General features: G+C 39.2%; 1 protein-coding gene across 1 annotated transcript; it reads left to right on the top strand.

The window, feature by feature from the left end:
• Positions 1–60: 60 nt before the first annotated feature.
• Icos (inducible T cell costimulator) lies at positions 61–20,214 on the top strand. Its single transcript, XM_038340040.1, has 5 exons — positions 61–142; positions 14,947–15,285; positions 15,917–16,023; positions 16,987–17,071; positions 17,774–20,214. The coding sequence occupies exons 1-5, from the start codon at positions 85–87 to the stop codon at positions 17,785–17,787; spliced, it is 603 nt and encodes a 200-aa protein (XP_038195968.1). The 5' UTR covers positions 61–84; the 3' UTR covers positions 17,788–20,214.
• The last annotated feature ends 623 nt before the right edge of the window (positions 20,215–20,837 follow it).

Here is a 20,837-nt window from a genome sequence, read left to right as displayed (position 1 = left end):
TCCAGAAAACAGAAAACAACTGAGAACGTGAATTCACTGCCACACTTGAGCACCCACGGGAAGAGTGCGGCTGCTCCTGCAGACATGAAGACCTACTTCTGGTGCGCCTTGGCCCTCGGTTTCCAGATCGGAGTTTTAACAGGTGAGTGGCTTCTTATTAACTGTAACTTCTTATTAAGTTATAATTCTAGTGAACATTAAGGAAAAATCTAAAGTAAAGACATTTGGTGCAAATCGGTTATTTTTTGAAGGCACAGACAGTTTCAGAAGCTGTGGCTCAGGCCTCCACATTGCGCTGTCAATGTGGACGGCACTGAGTTTACATTGCTTCTTTTGATACTGTGTTTTAACATGAAAAAGCATGTTTCAACAGACCATTAAATTTTTAAATTACTTGCTCAGAGTTACCTGTCAGTTGGGGAGATAGAAGACTGGCTTCCCTGTTTTCAGAGAGAGATAAAAGGCAAGAAAACCTGCGCCAGCAGAATGAAAATTAAATAAAATTCTCAGCACTTGGGCTGGGAATCCTTCTATGGAAGAGAATAAAGTGGATGGACTACAGAAGAAGAAGTTTGGCTTTAATCTTACCTGGATGGTTCTGTCTTAAATGCATAACTGGCCATAGGGTGTTGTCTTTCTTGTCTTTTTTTTCTTGTTTATTTTGTTTTTGTATGATTGTTTGCTTTTTGAGACAAAGCCAAACCAATCCTGGATGCTCTTGTAAGGTTTCTAGACACTAAATATGAGGGTCATCCTGAAATTAATCAAAAAGGGGTGGGGAGAGTGGATGACTAAAAGCGTTCACTAGTCCCTGTAGACCTTAAATGGACTGCTGTCCTTATTCTTTTTTTGTGGGTTGCATTTCTCAGCCTGCACATGAGCAGATCAAATGGGGGCCATGTGCAATGTAAATTATTACACATTTTTATTGTTTTTTATTACATACACGTATATATTGTTTTTCCATTTTCTTCTTTAACTATGGGTCTTGTTCTTGAACTTGAGATAAGTGGAGTGTGACATTATGTAGGGGGGGAAATGCCTTTAATAGGAGAAGCAAAAGCAGAATATCTGGTGTATTAAGTCCATCCAGAAATGCATTTTCAGTGGTACAAAGAAATAGACATTACTTTTCTCTCCAAAAACATGTCAAAGCTAAAACTGGACTAATTTAACTTTGGTCTTGTGTTATCTCTCTTAAGAAGAATGAGGGATGAGCAAAGAGGGCTATCCCTCTTTGGTTTGCCTGGAATAAATACCAAGAACAGCTCTGGGCCACTTGCCTTTTCCGTTCCACACCCCTCCCTTCAAACTTCCTGAAATTCTGAGCAGCATAAATGACACAAGAACACCCATGGCGTAGAATCCATTTTTTTACTCACCCACTCATCTGATCATCAGCATCCTTGGAAACTTGACATGCAGAAGTTGCTGTGCTAGCTGTTGTCTGAACAGTACTGAGGAAAGCCAGGTATGCCCAACCTACTGAGACTAGCTGACCACAGGTGAAAGAGACATCAATCAAATAATCCTTTAAACTCATGACAAGTACAGAAAAAAATTTATTTCCAAGAGAGTGTACCAAAGAGTTGGGTCAGACAGGGAGGCTGTGTATGTAGCTGGAGCCACACAATTTTTTTTTTTTTTTTTTTTTTTTTTTTTTGGCAATGGCACTTGAGTTGAAATTTGAAGAACAAATGGGAATCAGTAGGGATCAGTGTCAAGGTAGGAAAGAAAGCTCTATGGAAAGTCAATGCAAAGTATCCATGGTGTTCAAAAGGTTAGAGGGCTGGACCAGGGAAGGCACAACTGAGCACAGGAGGAAGAAGTTGGGGATGATGACAGATGAGGCTGGAAAGGAGGTTAGGGCTCAGACTACTCAGACTACAAAGGACCTTGCTAAAGATTTTTCTTCCAAGAAAATTTACAGAAGTTATTGCATGGTTTGTTTGTACTGCCTCAAAGTTTTCTGTATACCAAACCCATTTGGGCAATTACGATGGTGGTGTTGCATTCAAGAGACTGTGTGAGCAGTGTTGTTATTACTGTAGGAGGGTAAACCCAGCCCCAGGATTGCCACAAGGTGACAAACTAAGCTGATCAATAAATTCTTCTGGAATAGTCACCTGAGATCCTAAAGGAATCAAACCAATGTTAATTATTCTTATCACATAGAAAACTGTATTATGTAGAATGCCATTTTCCAGGGACAGGTAAAAACGAACAAACAAAAAACAGAGGCATGAGCAGCTTCAAGGAAATGATAAACACATAAACAATAATCATATTCAAAGTGACTCCCAAGGTACATATACCCAGGAGTTCCTATTTTCACAGCTAGAAACACAGAGTCAAAAGGTAAACAAAGCACTCATGGGTCCTCTGTGATACTTTTAATGCTTCCAGTTCTTGGCTTCCCATGTCACGGTTATGTGGGAACGCTCACTCTTAAGCAGTGTTGAGAAAGACCCACAAACTGGGAAAGTGTCTTTCAAATCAGTGGCAGAACCATCATTAGAACCCCAGTGTGCCCAGCCCCATTGAAGCAGGAGAGAAATACCACCAATCTCCAGGAGGCATGGTTCTGACCAACTTTGTTATTTAGTCAATGAAGTAAAAAGGTTGAGTTGTGAACGTTTCCGGTCTCCATCAGATCTCAATCTAAAATTTAACAAAGTCTTATTCTTTTCATGATGCTGGGATAGTAGGAGGCTCTTCCTTATGGAAAAATCTGCAGGAAGAAACTATACAAGAAGAGCTTCTTCCCAGGCAATGGAGGTGGTGTGGTTGGTGTGCTGAATTCCAGCTTTAGAGAGACTGCTTTGAAAGCAGTGTGGAGAATGCAGTCAGTGAAAATAATTGCTAGTAGGTGATTTCTAATAAATACATGTCTCATATGTGTCTCAGGAAGTCAGGAGGGTGAATCTCAGGCTCACTTTATCTGTGACGGTGACTGGAGTTTTAGAATTCTACCATCTTGGGAGAAACAGTCCTTTGGTGTTTTTAGCACCAGGTCCTCCCCACAGAACTTAGGGTGGTCTGGGGAGATGGACTGGCCTCTGAGTCCCTTCCTTTCAGCCCCTGTTTCTAGAATTCATGTTACATTAAAAACTGTGCACTGGCCACCTCTTCTTTGGGTAGATGAAGCTATTTTCAGCATCATAAGCCTTGATTTTATTCCTCCAAGAATGTATGCATTTACCTCTTACTTTTTTGTGTTATTGAATCTTCTCTTTTTTCTTTTACATTTTATCAGAGTAGTAACATTTCCTTTTAATATTCTTTGCTTCTGGTGAATTTGGAAGGTTGATGATTCTCTTTTTTAAAAGAATTATTTATTTTTGTTCTATGGGATTGGGTGTTTTGCTTTCACCTAGGTCTATGCACCATATTTATGCCTGATGCCCATGGAGGCCAGAAGAGGGTGTCAGACGCTTCAGACTAGAGTTAGAGATGGCTGTGAGGCAGGATGAGAGTTCTGAGAATTGAACCCTGAGCCTCTGGAAGAGAAGCAAGTGTTTTTAATCACTGAGTCGTCTCTCCAACCCCTGATGATGCTTCTTATTCTATCAAATCATTATGTTCAGAGGATTACAATTGAATAATTAGTTAAATTCATGCATTGCTGGGAATTGAACCTAGGATCTCATGCCTGTTGAGCAAAAGTCCTACATCTGAGCTGCATCTCCTGTCCTATTAAAAAATGTAGTTATGCTCTGTCCTGACCTCCCACTTGCACATTGGCATGAGAACCTTGAAGTGCCCTCCTTCCCTCAGTCTCCCATTGGCTCCATCACTGGTCCATGGATGGATTTTGCCAGACTAGTGTCAAGTAGATCATTGCCATGTTCTGTCTTGACGGCGTACCTTTCCTGTCCCCCACATTCTTTCTTTACCCTTCAGTGACAGCACCATGTGGGTGCCGCTGCTGTCTTGTGACCTCTGTTTTGCCAGTGCTCCAAGGCCTTCCATTAGTCCCAGCACAGGGGACGCTGTCCTTTTGTACCTATAAGGTGACTAATATCTTGCCTGTGAGGGTGGGGTGTCCTGGGCTGCAGTCTCTTTTCTCTGGAGATTTTTACCCACTTTCTGTGACCTTCTGGGTTGTGCTGAAGTGCTTCATGTTAGTCTGAGCCTTGTTTTTCTTTACATTAAAAAAGAGAATAAAGTCCTTTTAAAATTAAGTACAAAATAATTTTGAGACAAGGTCTCATGTAGCCTAGACTGACTTTGAACTTCTGATTGTCTTTCCACCACCTCCCAAGTACTGGAATTACAGGTATGTGCCTCCACTGGCCTATGTGGCTGGAGACTGAACCCAGGACTCCTGGCATGCCAGAATCTATTAACTGACAAGCTGCCTTACTTCTAGAATTTTGTGATCTTGAAAGTTTTTCATTGGAATATGGAAAGTTATTCATTGTTTAATATTGGAACTCAAGAATTCCTTGCTCATGCAGCTTCTTTTTCGTGTATGTTCCTGAATTTTGTATAGGACCGGATACTTCTTTGCTATTTGTGAATTAAACTTTACTCTTTATTTTAGGTATTTTTTTCTAGTGTTTTTGATGACAGTTTCCTCTCTCTGTCTTTCACCTCATTTTTTTTCTAGAAACCTCTGTTCCTCTCATGTAAAATTTTTTCTCACCAAAGTGAGCAAAATTGTTTTCATTTTTGTGCTTATTAACTACAGCTTCTTTAGATTTAACAGACCCTTAGACGTTCTAAGTTACCAGTACCTTCCTAGTAACCCACAGGCACGCAGAGTAAAAACCAACTTTCGTCTTAGTTTTGCTCACAACACCTTCTATAATGTTCATTACGTGATGCAAAATGTTCACATCCATATATGTGGTTAAACTGAACAAACACTACCGTTTATGTTGAGTAGTGTTTTCCCAGTCTAAGGTCATTCAGTTTGAGACATAAAGTGAATTACTGGGCTTTCCAATTTTTAAAAATATATTTAAGAATCATTGTCATATTTTCTACATTAGTGGTGACTCTGTGCTGTTATTCTTCTAACAAACTAAGTCTGCCAAGTGGCAGTTTTTAGCCATTTTGAGAAATTTTATAAAAATTCAAAATTATGTTTTGAAAAGTGGTATGTAAGCATACACAGACTATGAAATATAGATTGAAGCTGTTAGACAAACCATATTTGTTTTACTAGTTTGGTCTCTAAAGTTACCTAAAACAGGCAATGACATGCAAATTTAAAGAAAGCATCAGAAGTTGGGGCTGTGAACGTCTGAGAGTGTTGCGTGGTACTGCGGTGCTCACAACTTGCTTTGCGCAAGGAAAAGTGGAGAGGAAATGGCTGTGACTAAGTGAAGTGATTGTGTGTGGTGTGTGTGTGTGTGTGTGTGTGGTGTGTGTGTGTGTGTGTGTGTTCTTGACTACTGAGGAGTCAACTCTTTCTGAGTCATATTGTCATGGGTAGAGCGTGTCTCACAAGCAATTAAAGATTCTTTACAGGTGACTGCATTTGCATTTGAGAAATCAAACTTAAACAGCTGAAGTTTATGTTGTCCTTGGAGAATCCATTCATGCAAAAGTAGCTACAAACACTCCACTACACCCAAATAATTTTGTACCATCTAAGACTAAAGCAAAAATCCCATAGAAATGCTGGCTTGCACTTGTTTAATTACAATGAGAGTTTCTTGTATATATGAATCCATTTCTTCAGGAAGGTAAGTTACTAAGTAACTGTGAGAAATTTAGAATGATATAAAAAACAGATTTTTTTCATGTTCAGATACACAGGGAAGCTTAATTATATAATATTTGATAAATAAATATCTAGATAAATAGAGCATTAAACACATGTAATTGCATATTTGAGAAATTATCTTAATGTTTTGATACATAATAACTCTTCAGGCATAGAATACATACATGACACCATTGTGAGTATTGAGAATTTATAATACTAATACATATACCTTAAGGGAAAAAAGAAATGCTAAATTGGATTTCCACTTCTAATTTAATGTTTATTTTTCCATAGAAAACCACTTCACATGCTATAGCTCTGTTGCTGTAGAGTGAGGGTGTAGTGCTAGAGTATCAGACTGGGGAGCTCGGAAGTCACACTGTCTAGATTTAATTTATGGCTCGAATACTCACTGCTGACTTTATCGCCTTGATCCAAAGGCTATTGAATATGGTCATTCAAGCCTTAGTTTCCTCAGCTGCAAAACAGAAATCAAGAAAGCTGATCTGACTTACAAGTTAGCTTTGAGAAAGAGATGGTTTATTTTATGGAATGTGTTTAACAATGTAATCTGTGAAGAGTTAATACAATGGAAGCCCCTGAAAGCTACTGGGGTTCAAAACTGGGTGGGCATCAATCAGTTGAGTCTTTGCCTTTGCTTTTGCACCAGGATATAAAGAGATCCCAAATTTCCAGCTGATAGAACCTCTTTCTCCTCTTGTCTTACTCTTCTCGGCCCATGCTCCAGACACTTGCCAATATCATGCTGAATTTTCATGGTCTTATTTTCATTTGTTTGGAAAGTATCATTGAGTTTCTTTTGTGTTGCAGGTGCCAGGAACAATTTAACTCTTATCCTTTTAGGCTTCAGTGACTAAATGGGGAAACAAGACAAGAATAATTAAGATCTAATAATGTATATGCTAGAAATATTAATAAAGTGGTGTTGAGAACACAGAGTTAGAGTTTTCAGCATCTCAGAAGGACGGGAAGAGAGGACTAAGAACAATTTTTAAAGAATGACAGAGTATTTCTAGTTGGATAAAGGGCTGATTAGATATTCCACTTTATGGAAACAGAAGAAACAGTGTGACAGGAATGGTCCACAACTTCAGTGCGGCTGGAGCAGATGGTCTATGGGATTACGGGGGCTTTTATGTCATACCAAGGAGGCTGGGTTTTTCCCTTATAAACAACAAGGGACTAATGAAGACTTTTAAGTTGGGGGATGAAACACAATTTTAGAGACAGATGGAGGAAAGACAGGAGGACAGACTATTGTGGGTGGTGAGGGCAGCCAAGAAGATGCTTCCACAGGCAGAAAAAAAGACATGAATAAGGTGTGGATTGGCAATGGTAACAGAGAAGGAAGACCAAGTTCAGTAGACATCTATGAGCTGGAGTCAACTGAACTTGGTGATTGTGGATGAAGAGAGTGGGGGTAGGAAAGACGGTGACCACACTGAGTGTCCTGGGCTGGTCAGTGACTCACTAAAGAGAGAGTGAATGGGTTCAGCTTGGACATGCTACCCCCGATGAACTGATGGTATCAGAGACAGGTGCTAAAAGGCATGGAAAACTGATGTGGAGGGTGAGTTGGAGATAAATATCAGTGTGATACCAGTGTAAATTAGTTCACACACAAATGTCCTGTGTGTGAGCTTAAAGCACTGTGCATGGCAACAGAGAAGTGGGAAGCTCTCTCTCTCTCATATATATATATATATATATATATATATATATATATATATATATATATATATATATTCATTTATCTCTACAACACTCTCCCCTCTGTGGAACAGAGACAGTCTCATTTAATCTCATGTGGTTTTCATCCTTTGATAATTTCAAACTTGTGGCAGTGAAGTCACTAACGGAGTAGTTTATTTGCAAATTAATTAGGTTGTGAATATTGATTTGAAGTTTTATAGCACCTTTGGGTCTTTTTCATTTTCACAAAGAAAATAGCTTTTAACTAGAAGAAAATGAATCTTTCATTTTTCTTATTATACTTGCTTCAACAACTGAGGTTCGTTTTTTGCCCCCTTCAGAGTTCCTTGGAGAGCAAAAGCAGCTTTTATGTTGTGTATGAAGGTGTGTGTGTATGAGAGGGAGAGGGAGAGGCAGGGGCTTTGGTTTGGTGGTTTGTCTTCACTTTTCTTCACAGCTTGCTTTTCTCTCAATGGGATGGGGTTTATTTTGTCTACTTATCCTCCTGTGCAATCCATTAACTCTTATTAGGTCTGGGGATGTTTTTGAATTATAGTGTGAGTGTAGGCGTGATGCACAGATAAGAGGTTTTTAGCCAGGAATCTAAAAGTTTTAGCTAGTTGATTCATAAAAAATGAAAGAGTGGTAGGAAACACATTTTTTAACACAATGCTAAAACTTATGAATAAATGACCCAATGTAGCCAGACTCCAATACCAAGCATTTTAAATTTGATAAATGCCTCTCATGGCCACACTCTTGTGCTTCACGGAGCCAACTAAAGTTTATCATTGTTTGACTACAGAAAATATGTTTAATAAGCATTACCAATAATTGCAAGCTCAGGAGATCTTATCTCTCACGCTGAGGCCTGTATAGAGGTTTGTGGTTTAAAGGCTGAGTGAAAGAGAATAAAATCACATTGCTAGTCTGTGCTCCATCCTCTGGCTGGGTGGGGTCTCTACATGTCTCTTTAAAGCTTTTTTCCACCACATCTAATATAACTGTTTACAGAATGCTGGCTGGGAAGGTCCTAGGTGGACCATCTGATACTTAGAAATAAAATAGCTTGGATATCCTGAGAATCAATTTGAAAGTAGACTTTTCTGAGCTGCTATGAATTCTTTGGGGAAGGACTTTTTCTAGATATTTTCTTCTTTTTCCTCCTCCTCCACTCCCCTCCTCTTCTGCCCAGCTCCTTTTTTGTTTATTGTTTGTTTGTTTGTTGAGATAGCATCTCACTCTGTAGCCAAAGTTGGGCTGGAGCTTGCTACACAGCCCCAGGATGACCTTGATCTTCAGGAGTGTGCTGTCATACTGGCTCCAGAGATTTTAATAGCCCTAGAAAAAAAGAGACACAAATGCTCTTGTCTTTGGGAAAAAATGAAAATATAAAAACTCACATAAATAAGAACTCTGATTTTACTTTTGAAAACAGTTTATCGGTAGTAATAGTTATAACTGCCAACAAATATAACAACTATTATTTAAAAAATCACAACAGAAAGTAACAGATTTGAGTCTGGTGACAAAAACATATCCTATAAAACATAGTGCTCTGTGTGATTCAGGAAATATAGGCCTCTTTCTCTAGAGTGAATATCATCTAGATGTATCAGCAGAAGATAAAAAGATATGGGTATCAAAGCAAGTGTTAAACTTAACACTCAGATTTCAAGACATCACCAGGATATAAACAAGCAGATTCCCACCTGTGTTTTTAACATAGTTTTGAAATGTGTATCATTGGTGCTTGTATTAAAAATCACTAAAATGTGGTTTTTAATTGACATTTTGAATGGATTAGCAAAATGGTTGTTCTGGGATCCCACAGCCTATCCACACACTGGACAAGTTAAGCTATTACATACTTCAAGGAATTTAAACAGTCAGTCAGAAACCTATCTGGCCCTCAGTAATCATGAAAGGGCCAAGAAAAACACAGATAAGCTAAACAAAACTTTTTGAACTTGGTAAGTATCTACAGGCAAAGAACTTTTTTCTCTTGATCATTTTCTATTTATTAGATCATTTTCTAGTTATGTGGCATGCAATATTGGGAAAAATAATCACATTTTTGGTTCTAGCTTAACTTGATGTATATCCAGCAAATATAAGATAAGAAATAAATGTGAATGCATACATCTGTGTGAGTAAATTTTAATCATAATTTACTATTTACCAGGTGCTGTTATATATAGATACTTGGGATGGAACTATAAATTACAAATGAGGTTCTCTATTTAAAGCTTACATCATAGTGGGGGTAGCTAGACAATAAATAAGTAAATAAACAGTCATACCTTATTATTTTATACAATGATAAGATTTTTCCACTCTCAGGAAATATGTCAGAAAATGACTTAAATATGCACTTTGGATAGGATGACAAGTAGTCTTTGAAGAAACATTATTTTGAATAATGGAGACAAAGCAGTCATTTATAGAGAAGAGGCTAGATATAAGCAGGCCAAAAGTTAAGCAGCTTTACACAGAAGCAGGGTGGGGAGAGGAGGGAGGAAGATGAAGGAAGGAGGAGAGAGGTAATTGTAATTTGTGATTAAAATTGGAGTAGAAAGATTTGCTTAATCATAGGAAGAAACAGCAAAGCTTTCTTCTTGTTGATATACTTTTAGCAGTGGTCTTAAAAGACTTGGCTCTTAGCAACCACTTTCCTGCTTCCAGTGCCAGCAGCACTTTGATTATGGATTGAACTGATGCTCTTTCATGAACTCAGGAATTTGTATGACCTAAGGAAGAAAATTTAATCTGGCTGAGCCTTTGTCTGTGCCTAGTAGACTTGTTGCTTGATATGTAAGCCCAGCATGTCTGACTGTGTGTGTGTGTGTGTGTGTGTGTGTGTGTGTGTGTGTGTGTGTGCATGGTGCTGGGACGTAGATCAAACTATAGGAAACCAGGAGTATGAGATAAGGGTATTTGTAGGATGCTCAGGACATGCACAAACAATGCCTATAAGAACTTATTGGGCATTGAGGTGGTATGGGAGGAATGTGATGAACACATTTAAAACAGTAGCGGAGGTCACACTTTGGAGAAAGGTTTTTGGGTTAGTTGGTATGTGAAGAAAACATAAACAATAGAGAAATAAACAAAGAGATGGGTGAGAGGGATACTCAAAGCTTTAACTCTTTCTGTGGCAGATGAATTAGCCAAACACCAAACAGAACAGATTCTGGATGTATATGTTGTTGCTATAATGCCAGTAATCCAGACTGAGTATTAGACATGGAGATAAGAGTATCCAAAGAGCAGAGGAAGGATTTTGGTTTCTTCTGCAATTGTAAGATACCAGTATGTTCACATTTTCCTTAAACTGCCTATCCATATGTCCATTAAATGCTTTTCATTTTTACCAGGGATTTTCTTGCTGGTCTTTTTGTCTCTGAAACTACTGTGTGTGTGTGTATTTGAGCCTGTGCACATGTGCATGCATCTTGAGGTTGGAGATTAGTGACGGGTGCTTTGCTCTAGGGCTCTTCATTTTAGTTTTTGAGGCATGGTCTCTCACTGAACCTGAAGCTCACTGCTTTTTCTAGATTGGTTATATATGGCTAGATTGGTTAGTCAATGAATTCCGAGAATGCCTCCCCCTCCTGCCATCTTGCAGTGCTAGGGTTATAGATGCAGGCTGGAATATTCAGCTTTGTTTATGGGTGCTGGGGATCTGAACTTGTGTCTTCATACTTCCAAGGTAAACTCTGAACAAACTGAGCCATCTCACCAGACCATACTGCTCTGCTCTTTTTTTTTTTTTTTTTTTTTTTTTTTGGCAGGATTGTACCAAATTCGGCTAGAGGGTAATAAGAATTTGTGATTTTGTATTTAGCACATCTGTTCTGTAGGTGCAAAGAAATGCTGAGGTAAATATTTAACCGCTGTGGTTGCAAACATTCACACTGCAGGTTTACAGTTGCCAAATGCTTTTCTGGGCTGAAAACTTAAACATAGGAAATGCGAAAACACGAGTCAGCCTTATTACCATGTCCAGTAATGAAACGGTAAGCCAGGCTGTGTTTAAGAATGATCACTGAAATGAATATTTATGAGTACTTGATGGATGACACTCTGGAGGCCCCAGCTGATTTTAGTGACACACAACTTAGTTCTGTTTGTAAGGAAAACAGAGCCCTTCCTGACTGTCCCAAATACTTCTGTAGGCAGGAAAGATAGTTTCATTCACTTTAATAGTTTCCTGACTCCTTGTAATATTCTTTTTAAAGAGATTATTAGGGAAGGACATGGTATCACCTGATAGCAAAGTTGTGTCTCCCTTGGTTGTCTGTGGTCTCTTATGGATGTATTCTGATCCTTAACCCACAGAACGTAAGTGTTGGAAAGACCCCCCCATCTCTCTTTCTTTGTGTGTATGTGTGTGTGTGTGTGTGTGTGTGTGTGTGTGTGTGTGTATGGAGTGTGTGTATGTGCATTTGTAGAGGCCAGATTCTAGTGTGCATGTACACAGAGTGCGTGAGTACAGGTAGGTGTGTGTGTGTTTGTGTGTGTGTGTGTGTGTGTGTGTGCATTTGTAGAGGCCAGAAGTCAACATCTAGTGACTTTTTACCTTAGTTTTGAGTCAGGGTCTCTCAGTAGACCTGAGCTCACCTTGCCCAGCAAGTCCTTGGACCTTGCCTGTTTCCATCCACTGGGGTTACAGACGCCAGGCTTTTGGTGTCCAAACCCGAGTCTTCATGCTCATGCAATAGGTAATTTACCCTCTAAGCCATCTCCCCAGAAAGAACCATTTAAAGACATTGTTTTCTCTTCTTATTTTACGGATGAGAAGAGAGAAGTCCACAGGCTTTGCTAGGCACAGACCCAGTTGCTGGTCATGGGACAGAACCAGAATTCGCTCTTGAACTCCTTGAGCAGCTCTGCTCAGCACTTCCACAGTTACTTTTCACCGCGTGCTGGCTTGTGGTTCATGGAGTGGGCAAAGAATGAGAAACAGACAGACAACACTTTTTATGTTGTGTGTGTATATAGTGGCTGCAGACAGTTTTGTCCCAGGGTCTCTTTGTGGTTTGCTTGCTGCCACTCTAAACTCTCCGGGGAATTTCCTCTGAAGAATGCTAAAGGAACTGAGACGCAGTCCACTGATCTTATCTTCTGCAGCAGGTACAAAGCATCCCTCTCCGCTCACAGACAAGCGTCCTCAAGCAGAAGGCCCTCCACTTGAAGCCAAGGCAGCTGCACCTGTTTGCCCGTAGTCTGTTCCCACCCCTTTGCCTTTAACTCACACTTTTCTTTGTATTAAATAAAACGAAAGCAGCATCATTTTCCTTCTGCATATGTTCTGACTTCTAAATTGTAAGACAAAACATCCATACAGAGACATGAACTAGCAAAAGAACACTTTGAATGAAGAACGATCGCATAGGCTACCTCACCCTCACAATTGCCTCAAGCCAAGACTAAAACACTGTCAGCACACAGACACTTCTCTGCTTTCTATGTTCTTTCCTGACTCAAACTCTCTCCTCCCCTTCAAGCAAAAGCGTTAGGGTGCATTTATTCAGGAAAGTTAGAAATCACATCTTCTGCACACTTAAAGCGGCCACCTGTCCCCCCACCCCAGAACACAGCAGGAGGGCAGTGAAACTATGAGCACCTTCTGAAGAGTGAATGGCTCCAGGGTCTCGTTTTTATGTTTAACCTACATTTTCTGCACTCTCTTCAGATCAGTTATTTAATCCTTTTAATACTACTTTTGTTTAGTATTTCGTTTTATTGTTGAATAAGGAATATTGACAAAATAGAAAGCTGAGACACCTGTGTGTGTGTGTGTGTGTGTGTGTGTGTGTGTGTGTTTATAGCTAAATGTCTAGTTTGAGAATGTTTTCGGGAAACATGAGAGGTATTCACTAAGGGCTAGAGGTACTAAAACAAATAAACAAACAATAAATAAAATGATTGTGATGAAGCACGAAAGGAGTTCAGGCACCAAGCATAAACAGAGAACTGGCAAATGGATCATTATGTATGACGCCAATCTTAATTTAAGTTGGAGCTCTTCTTTAAGGAAGTAATATGGCAAGACATATTTGGGAAAATGCTATGGTGTTTGCAAAAAATCAGAGTGATGAAAATAATCCTGGTGTCACCTTTGTGCTTAGTTTTAATAAATCATGAAAGATTAACACAAATTGTTCATTAAATACTCATTAAAATGATATCAAACATGTAAAAAATTAAATACTTATGGTATAATATCATATGACTTTAGCAGAGCACAAAATACTATGTTTTGCTATATAAAATTATACCACTAAAAAGTCAAGGTAAAAAATATGGATATACTCCCTGTTTTAGCAAGGATGCCTGTTTTTTTTTTTAAAAAAAAATAGTTTATACTTCTTTGATCTTCTTAAGAAAAAAGAGATTTTTACAACTTAAAGTTACCATTTCCCAAACAATTTTAGTATAAAACTTTTCATTAAAAAATATGTCATTTAATAAAACCCAAAAGAAACAGAAGAAAATCTCAAACCTTTATGTCAGGAGTTCACAATCTGCAACCAGAATAAACCCATTTAGTCCCTTCCTCTTGTGTAGCTCACAAAAGCAACTCTGGTTCCGGGAATCAGAAAACGTGAAAAGGGGAGCAAAAGTCTGGGCCTCATCTGGTTTGGTTCCTAGCGAATGGATTCATAGAAGAAATATTACTATTTGAACATAACTGATTTGTTTATTTTTCAGTTGGAGGATGTAAAGCTATTAATATATAATCATTCAATTTTAGACCCAGTAAATTTATATACTTTAAAAAATATTTCATAGCATCTTTCTGCAAATCTTTTCTTGTTCAGCTAAAAGAAGAGCATACTTTATGTTTTAAAGCTCACTACTTCAGGCCGGGCGGTGGTGGCGCACGCCTTTAATCCCAGCACTCGGGAGGCAGAGGCAGGCGGATCTCTGAGTTCGAGGCCAGCCTGGTCTACAAGAGCTAGTTCCAGGACAGGCTCTAGAAACTACAGGGAAACCCTGTCTCGAAAAACCAAAAAAAAAAAAAAAAGCTCACTACTTCAAAGGGATGTTTCCTGACCCTCCCATGATTATTACAGTACACCACCCAAGCGAATGTCATTTTCCCTGTAGCAAACTATAGCAAACCTCTCATTTCTCTGTTTACCGTCTAGTCCCCAGTGTGGAACCCGTGAAAGCATGGAGATCCCTCTGCTTGAGTCATACATGTTACTTGATACATAACATTCGATAGGCTATTTATTACATGAAAAGTCTATTCATTGTGCATAGTTTTGCCTTGTCACATTCTGGTTTTGTTTTCTTGGCTATTAAATCTTTCATTTTGGTATATATATATATATATATATATATATATATATATATGTGTGTGTGTGTGTGTGTGTGTGTGTGTGTGTGTGTGTGTGTGTGTGACTTTATAAACAGAAATCATATTCTCACTTAAATATAATTATTATGGCAATATGTTCGCAAAACACCATTCTTACTTTGTTCTCTTTCTTTTGACCCAGGAGAAATCAATGACTCAACCAATCATAAGATGTTTTCATTTCACAATGGAGGTATACAGATTTCTTGTCAATACCCTGAGATTGTCCAACAGCTAAAAATGCAGCTGTTTAAGGGGGAAGAAGTTCTCTGTGATCTCACCAAGACCAAAGATGATGGAAACGTGTTATCCATTGAGAATCAGAAGTTCTGTCCATATGAGCTGTCCAACAACAGTGTCTCCTTTTACTTAAACAACTTGGGCAGTTCTCACGGGAGCTATTACTTCTGTAGGCTGTCAATTTTTGACCCACCTCCTTTTCAAGAAAAGATCTTTAGCAGAGAATATTTGCATATTTACGGTAAGACACTGGTTGCTTTTTATCATTGGGGCTTAAGAGTACATACACATTTCCAAGACTTTTTTCACCAATAGAAACAAACAAGTATCTTTTGTATTACATCCTTTAGATGCAGTTGGAAACAAATCATCTTGGATGAAATATGAAAGGAATAATATGACCTTAATATTAAGCTGATATTTATTGGGAATAAGTGATTTAGCTATACCTACTATTGAGTTAGAATTAGGGCCTAATCTTTCAAGCATCCAGACCATGGCTTAGTGAATATTACCTCTACTCACTTAAGGTAGAAAGCAGTTTGGAGAATGAGATGTGGTAATTTGAAAACCAGTTTTATACCATGTGTCTTCCTCCTTATTCTTGTGGAAGCTGCAGATGGCAAGTCTTCACCTATTGGTTGCATTTGTAAACTAGCATAGCCTTTCCAGTCTGAATTTTGGGGTCCTCATTGTAATGCGGAGGTGACGTTGGTTGACATTTACTGGATCGTCTGATTGTAAGGAAGAAAACCCTTCCTTGATTAAAAAACTTCTTTACATTTTATGAAAGCATTCTCTATGCAGCGTTGAATGAGGATATGTGTTTCTGGGTATTTTATCAATATGTCTTTTCCCCTCCTCCAACCCAGAATCACAACTTTGCTGCCAGCTGAAGCTCTGGTTGCCTGTAGGGTGTGCAGCTTTTGCTGTGGTATACATTTTTGGATGCATATTTATCTTCTGGTTTGCAAAAAAGGTAAGTAATTTCTACTTTCCCTTATGCTCTCTTTCCTAGCTTGTTATTGACTTTCAATGTCTCAAAGTAACCTGAACAAAAGGGACACAATTCTTTTCCCCTAATTTATACACTAATTAAACTAATGACTTGGAACAGAGATTAGCTGTTTGTTTCTTAATAGCTCACATCATCTTCCAATGGACTTGGAGGCTCACAGAGATACATTATTATTGCTGCTTTTTTCATAAGAGGATAGAAAATTTGGGTCCATCACAGATAAATGTTAGGAAGGATATTTAAATATAAAAATAGGTGACTTTGATTTTTAAAAATTATTAAATGTTGAATTAAGATTTGAGTGTATGCTTCCTAAAAGTCAAGACAAAGCTGGAGCAATTAGTTGTTAAGTTTCTCTTAATGGGCAGTATGAAGCAATGAGGTTATCTTACTAGGTACCAATAGTAGCTAGGAAGGAAACTGCTTCTTTAGATGTTACATTGCCAGACTCCTTGTGTGTGTGTGTGTGTGTGTGTGTGTGTGTGTGTGTGTCTGTATGTATGTACCAGACAACCATTTGAGAAGGAGGTAGTGTATGCCCTAAAGTCCATCATCAAACTCTATTGAGGAAGGAATAATCAAATCAAAAATGAGGATGAAAATGACGCAGAAAGCATTTTTAAAGACCTTTTTCACTGTGTGTGAGTGTGCACACAGGCACACCTCTAGGCATAAGAATCTTTTCTCTCCTTCCACTATGCAGGTGGTGAGGATTGAACTCAGGTCATCAGGCTTGGCAACAAAAGCTTTTTTCCAGTGAGCCATCTCCTAGTTCAGAAAGTACTTTTTAGTGGAAATATTTTGCATGTTCTACTGAGCCTTTTGTTACTGGCCACTTCAACAAAAACCAGAAAGCACTTGGAAAACAAGCATGAAGGTGAGAAAGAACAGAAAATAAACCATGTTTCTAACTTTCTTTTTCAGAAATATGGATCCAGTGTGCATGACCCCAATAGTGAATACATGTTCATGGCAGCAGTCAACACAGCCAAGAAGTCTAAATTTACAGGTATGGCTTCCTTCAGAGGTTTGGGGGAAGGAGGAGTACTCTTCATGCTAACACTTGAAGTCATTTCTATATTTTTATTTTAAAAGAAAGGAAAACTTCCCTAAGGAAAATTTTAGTATCTTATGTGAAAACCTCAATTTTTCACTTTCACTTGGTTTTATCCATTATGTAGTATATTAAAAATAATGTCTGTAAATCCCTATTACAAAGAGATTATCAGGGTAAAATATGTAATTGGTAGAGTGCTTATCTAACATAGCGGAAGCCCTGGATTCAATCCCAATACCACGTAAAGGCACGGTGCTACCATGGTGCTCCCATTACCATGGCATGTAATCCACAGGCAGGATTACACCTGGAATCCCCGTACTCAGGAGTTAGAGGTAGGGGTCATAAGGGCATCGTCATTTTCAGCTACATAGTGAGTTGGAGGCTAGTCTGTGATATATGGGATCCTGTCTCAAAATCAGCAAGAAGAAAGAGGGAGGGATGGTAGAGAAGGGAAAGGAAAAAGCAGGCTGAGCCACTTGATACATCCTTGTTTCCCAAAAAATAGTAAAGAAAAGGCTGGAGGCGCTCATTGGTAGAGCACTTGCCTACCACGTATGAGTTCTTTGGTTCAAAACTTAGTATAAAAGAAAAAAATCCATAGGTCAGAAAGCTTGTTGAAGGGAATTCAGCTCATGTGGAATTTTGTTACAGGCCTGACTCCATAATCTAGAACACTCTGGCACCCACGGAGGAACCACACCGACCAGTTTCCCTGACACTTGAACTGAGAAATTCTATTTTCTGGACCACAGGACATCTGACTACAGGAATCTCCTTTGGGTGTTTTGTTTGTCTGGATCAGTGATTGCCTGAGAATTGCTGAGTTCTTTTAAGGCGAACACCTTCTAATAGAAGGTCCAACTCATGTGTACTCAACAAACAGACCTCACTGGGTTAACCCCCCCCCCCCACACACACACACCGCATCTGCTTCTAGCTACACACAGGCCAGTAAAACAAGCACACCTACAACATTTTCACAAAAATCCAAGGGTATTAATCTGCAAAGCACACAAGCAGACAAAGGTCAGAATCTGCCCTCATATTTTAGATTACTTTTTCTTGCTGTAGGGATCAGTATGCCTTCTAGAATCAGCCAGTAGAGGGAGATGCTTCTACTGTAACTCTTGTGTTTCTAAGGTGTGAGTGTATATACCACACTGAACTCATGCTTTAGTACCAACACAACATTCTCTTTCAACTTCTAGACTCCAGCTGATCACTGTTGGAGGGGTTTAGATGCCTTCTCTTGCCTTCAGTTTTCCCTTTAAAGACACTTCCTCATGTCTACTTGGCAGCCTGCAGCCACTGCAAACAGGAAGTTCAATCTACATGTTTCTTCCTTCTGCTGCTCAAAAACAGCAGGAGATATAATTTTCTCATATTCTTCCTGCCAAAGTACTGTTTTTTTCCCTCTAAAAACATCTTATTTTTCTCAAATTCAGTTAAAACGTGTTGCTATTAATGGTGGGAGACATTGCTCAGGATCAAAAGCAAATTAATTTTGCTAGTATGTTTTCTACCGTTATCCATGTTTCCATGGTGCTATTAATCACAAGCATAGCTATTTTTGTAGATCATATTATAGCTGCAAGCAAGCAAAGCAATCTGTGGTTAATGGGCAAACGTTCTTCTGGGGTAGAGTGAATTATCTACTTAGTCTGAAAGCTGTAGTTTCTGGAGGTGACTGCCAGACTGCAGCCACACTTCCTCTGGGTTTGACAGGCTATAATCGTTCCCATGAGCCTGGAGTAGGACTCCAGACTGCGTTGGAATCCGAAGGTTGTGAGAAGTCATCAAGTCTGGGACAAGCAGCTCCTTTGGACTGTAGGATGTGTGAAGAAGCACAGAGGAGCCAAGACAGAGTTCCTTCTCCTAGAAAATATGCAGCCTGGAAGTCAGCCCTGGCACTTTAGGATAGTCTTCTTTAGAACACGAGTTAGCTGTAAGGATTGCTCTGAGCAGGACCATTTTCTCCACATTCCTGTCAGCATGCCTAAGGCTTCTGGAGCCGTCAATGTGTGTGTAACATTTTATTTTAACTTTAAGTAAAATAAGGCTGCTTCACAGTCTTAAATTGTAGTTGCCTACTTACAGTTTACTTCAAAAGTGAGACCTGATGTATCATTACATACTTATTATGTTAAGCATGTGTAATGCTGGCTATGTACAGTACAGTACTGAACTTGTAATTTGAATCAAGTATGGTATTCTCTCTTTTCAGCTGATTCGGGCAGCCTGACTGGCTTTGGAAGGGTATTCCCTGAGTTGAATATACCTTCCTAGATGGGGGTGAAGCTGCAGAGGCTAGCGTTCACGTTGTTCCGTGGAGGATCCCCAATCCCAACACTGAACAGTTAACCATGAATTATAAAAGAACAAAATTTCTGTGAAATAGAAACTGGCTTTAGGAGGAGCCACTTGTTAAAAGATACTAGCAATAACAAGAACTAAAGGGTAAATATTTGTGTCTAGCAATGGACTATAACCTTGCTGTGTTTCCTGCGGGCAAAGAAGTGATGACCTTAGTTAGCTACCACATACAAATTAGGCCTTGCTCTCCAGTGACCTCGTGTGCTGCATAATATAGTTGCTTTCTTCATCTTGTTCTCTCCCTTTTAAACACTGAAATATCTACAAACTCATAAGAAAACAGACATACAAAGGACAAAGAGTGTTCCGGCTTCTGAGTTACTTTATGCATGGACCTCCTGGTCCTATGGAATGGTGCTTATTTTCTACAGAAAAGAAGGGTGTGCTCTCAGACGACTTGACAGCCACCAACATCAGATTTCCTCTAGTTTTGGTCTGCATTCAAGATCTGTCCCTTGTTTCTAGAATGCATATCGGAGCTGAAGGCTCTGCTGGGGACTTCCCTTTCTGTGTAGTTGTTAGGTCTCTGGAGTGTTTATTCTGGACAGTTCTTCAGTCTGTGGCCTTGGCTCTCTTGCAGACCACAAGTCATTATTTTTTTAATGTCCCTTGTTTGGGTCACTGTGACGTTTCTTCATGAATAAAATCAGGTTATTCACCTTTATCAGAAGTAACAGAGAAGTGGTATTGTGTTCTTTCAATTGTGCCCTAAAGGGCAGCTCACAGCTTTGGTTTGTTATGTTATTAATGATCATTTTCATCACTTGACTGAGGTCATGTTTGTCAAGCTTCTCCATTGTAAAGTGATTCTGCCCTCCACAGTTAATAAATATGCTTTGTGAGAAAGTATTTTGAAATCCTCTGTTCCTCATTATAATTTCAATTTATTCATGTGTTCATTTGTAGCTTCATGGTGTCGTGGTTTCTGATTTCACTCAATGTGTAAAAATAAATGTTAATATTACTATTCTATTTTCTTTTTATGGTTTATTTTTTTATATTTAAAAATTTCCATCTCCTCCCCTCTTCCTCCCCCTTCCCTCCCTCCCCTCCACCCATACCCCCCCCCTCCCTCTCCAGGCCAAGGAGCCATCAGGGTTCCCTACTCTATGTTAAGACCAAGGTCCTCCCAACTCCCCCCAGGTCCAGGAAGGTGAGCAACCAAGCTGAGAAGGCTCCCACAGAGCCCGTCCATGCAGAAGAATCAAAGCCCAGCGCCATTGTCCTTGGCTTCTCAGTCAGCCTCCACCGTCGGCCACATTCAGAGAGTCCAGTTTGGTCTCATGTTCCATCAGTCCCATTCCAACTGGAGTTGGTGATCTCCTGTTAGTTCTGTCCCACC

Source organism: Arvicola amphibius, chromosome 8 (assembly GCF_903992535.2).
Source record: "Arvicola amphibius chromosome 8, mArvAmp1.2, whole genome shotgun sequence".
Classification (NCBI taxonomy): domain Eukaryota; kingdom Metazoa; phylum Chordata; class Mammalia; order Rodentia; family Cricetidae; genus Arvicola; species Arvicola amphibius.
This window is presented reverse-complemented; position numbering and strand designations above follow the sequence as displayed.

Excerpts from the sequence above, each read along its gene's own strand:
- Icos (XM_038340040.1), top strand. The coding sequence starts at position 85 with ATGAAGACCTACTTCTGGTGCGCCTTGGCCCTCGGTTTCCAGATCGGA. Across the intron at positions 143-14,946 it reads CCAGATCGGAGTTTTAACAG|GAGAAATCAATGACTCAACC; the intron begins GTGAGTGGCTTC and ends CTTTTGACCCAG. Across the intron at positions 15,286-15,916 it reads AGAATATTTGCATATTTACG|AATCACAACTTTGCTGCCAG; the intron begins GTAAGACACTGG and ends CCTCCAACCCAG.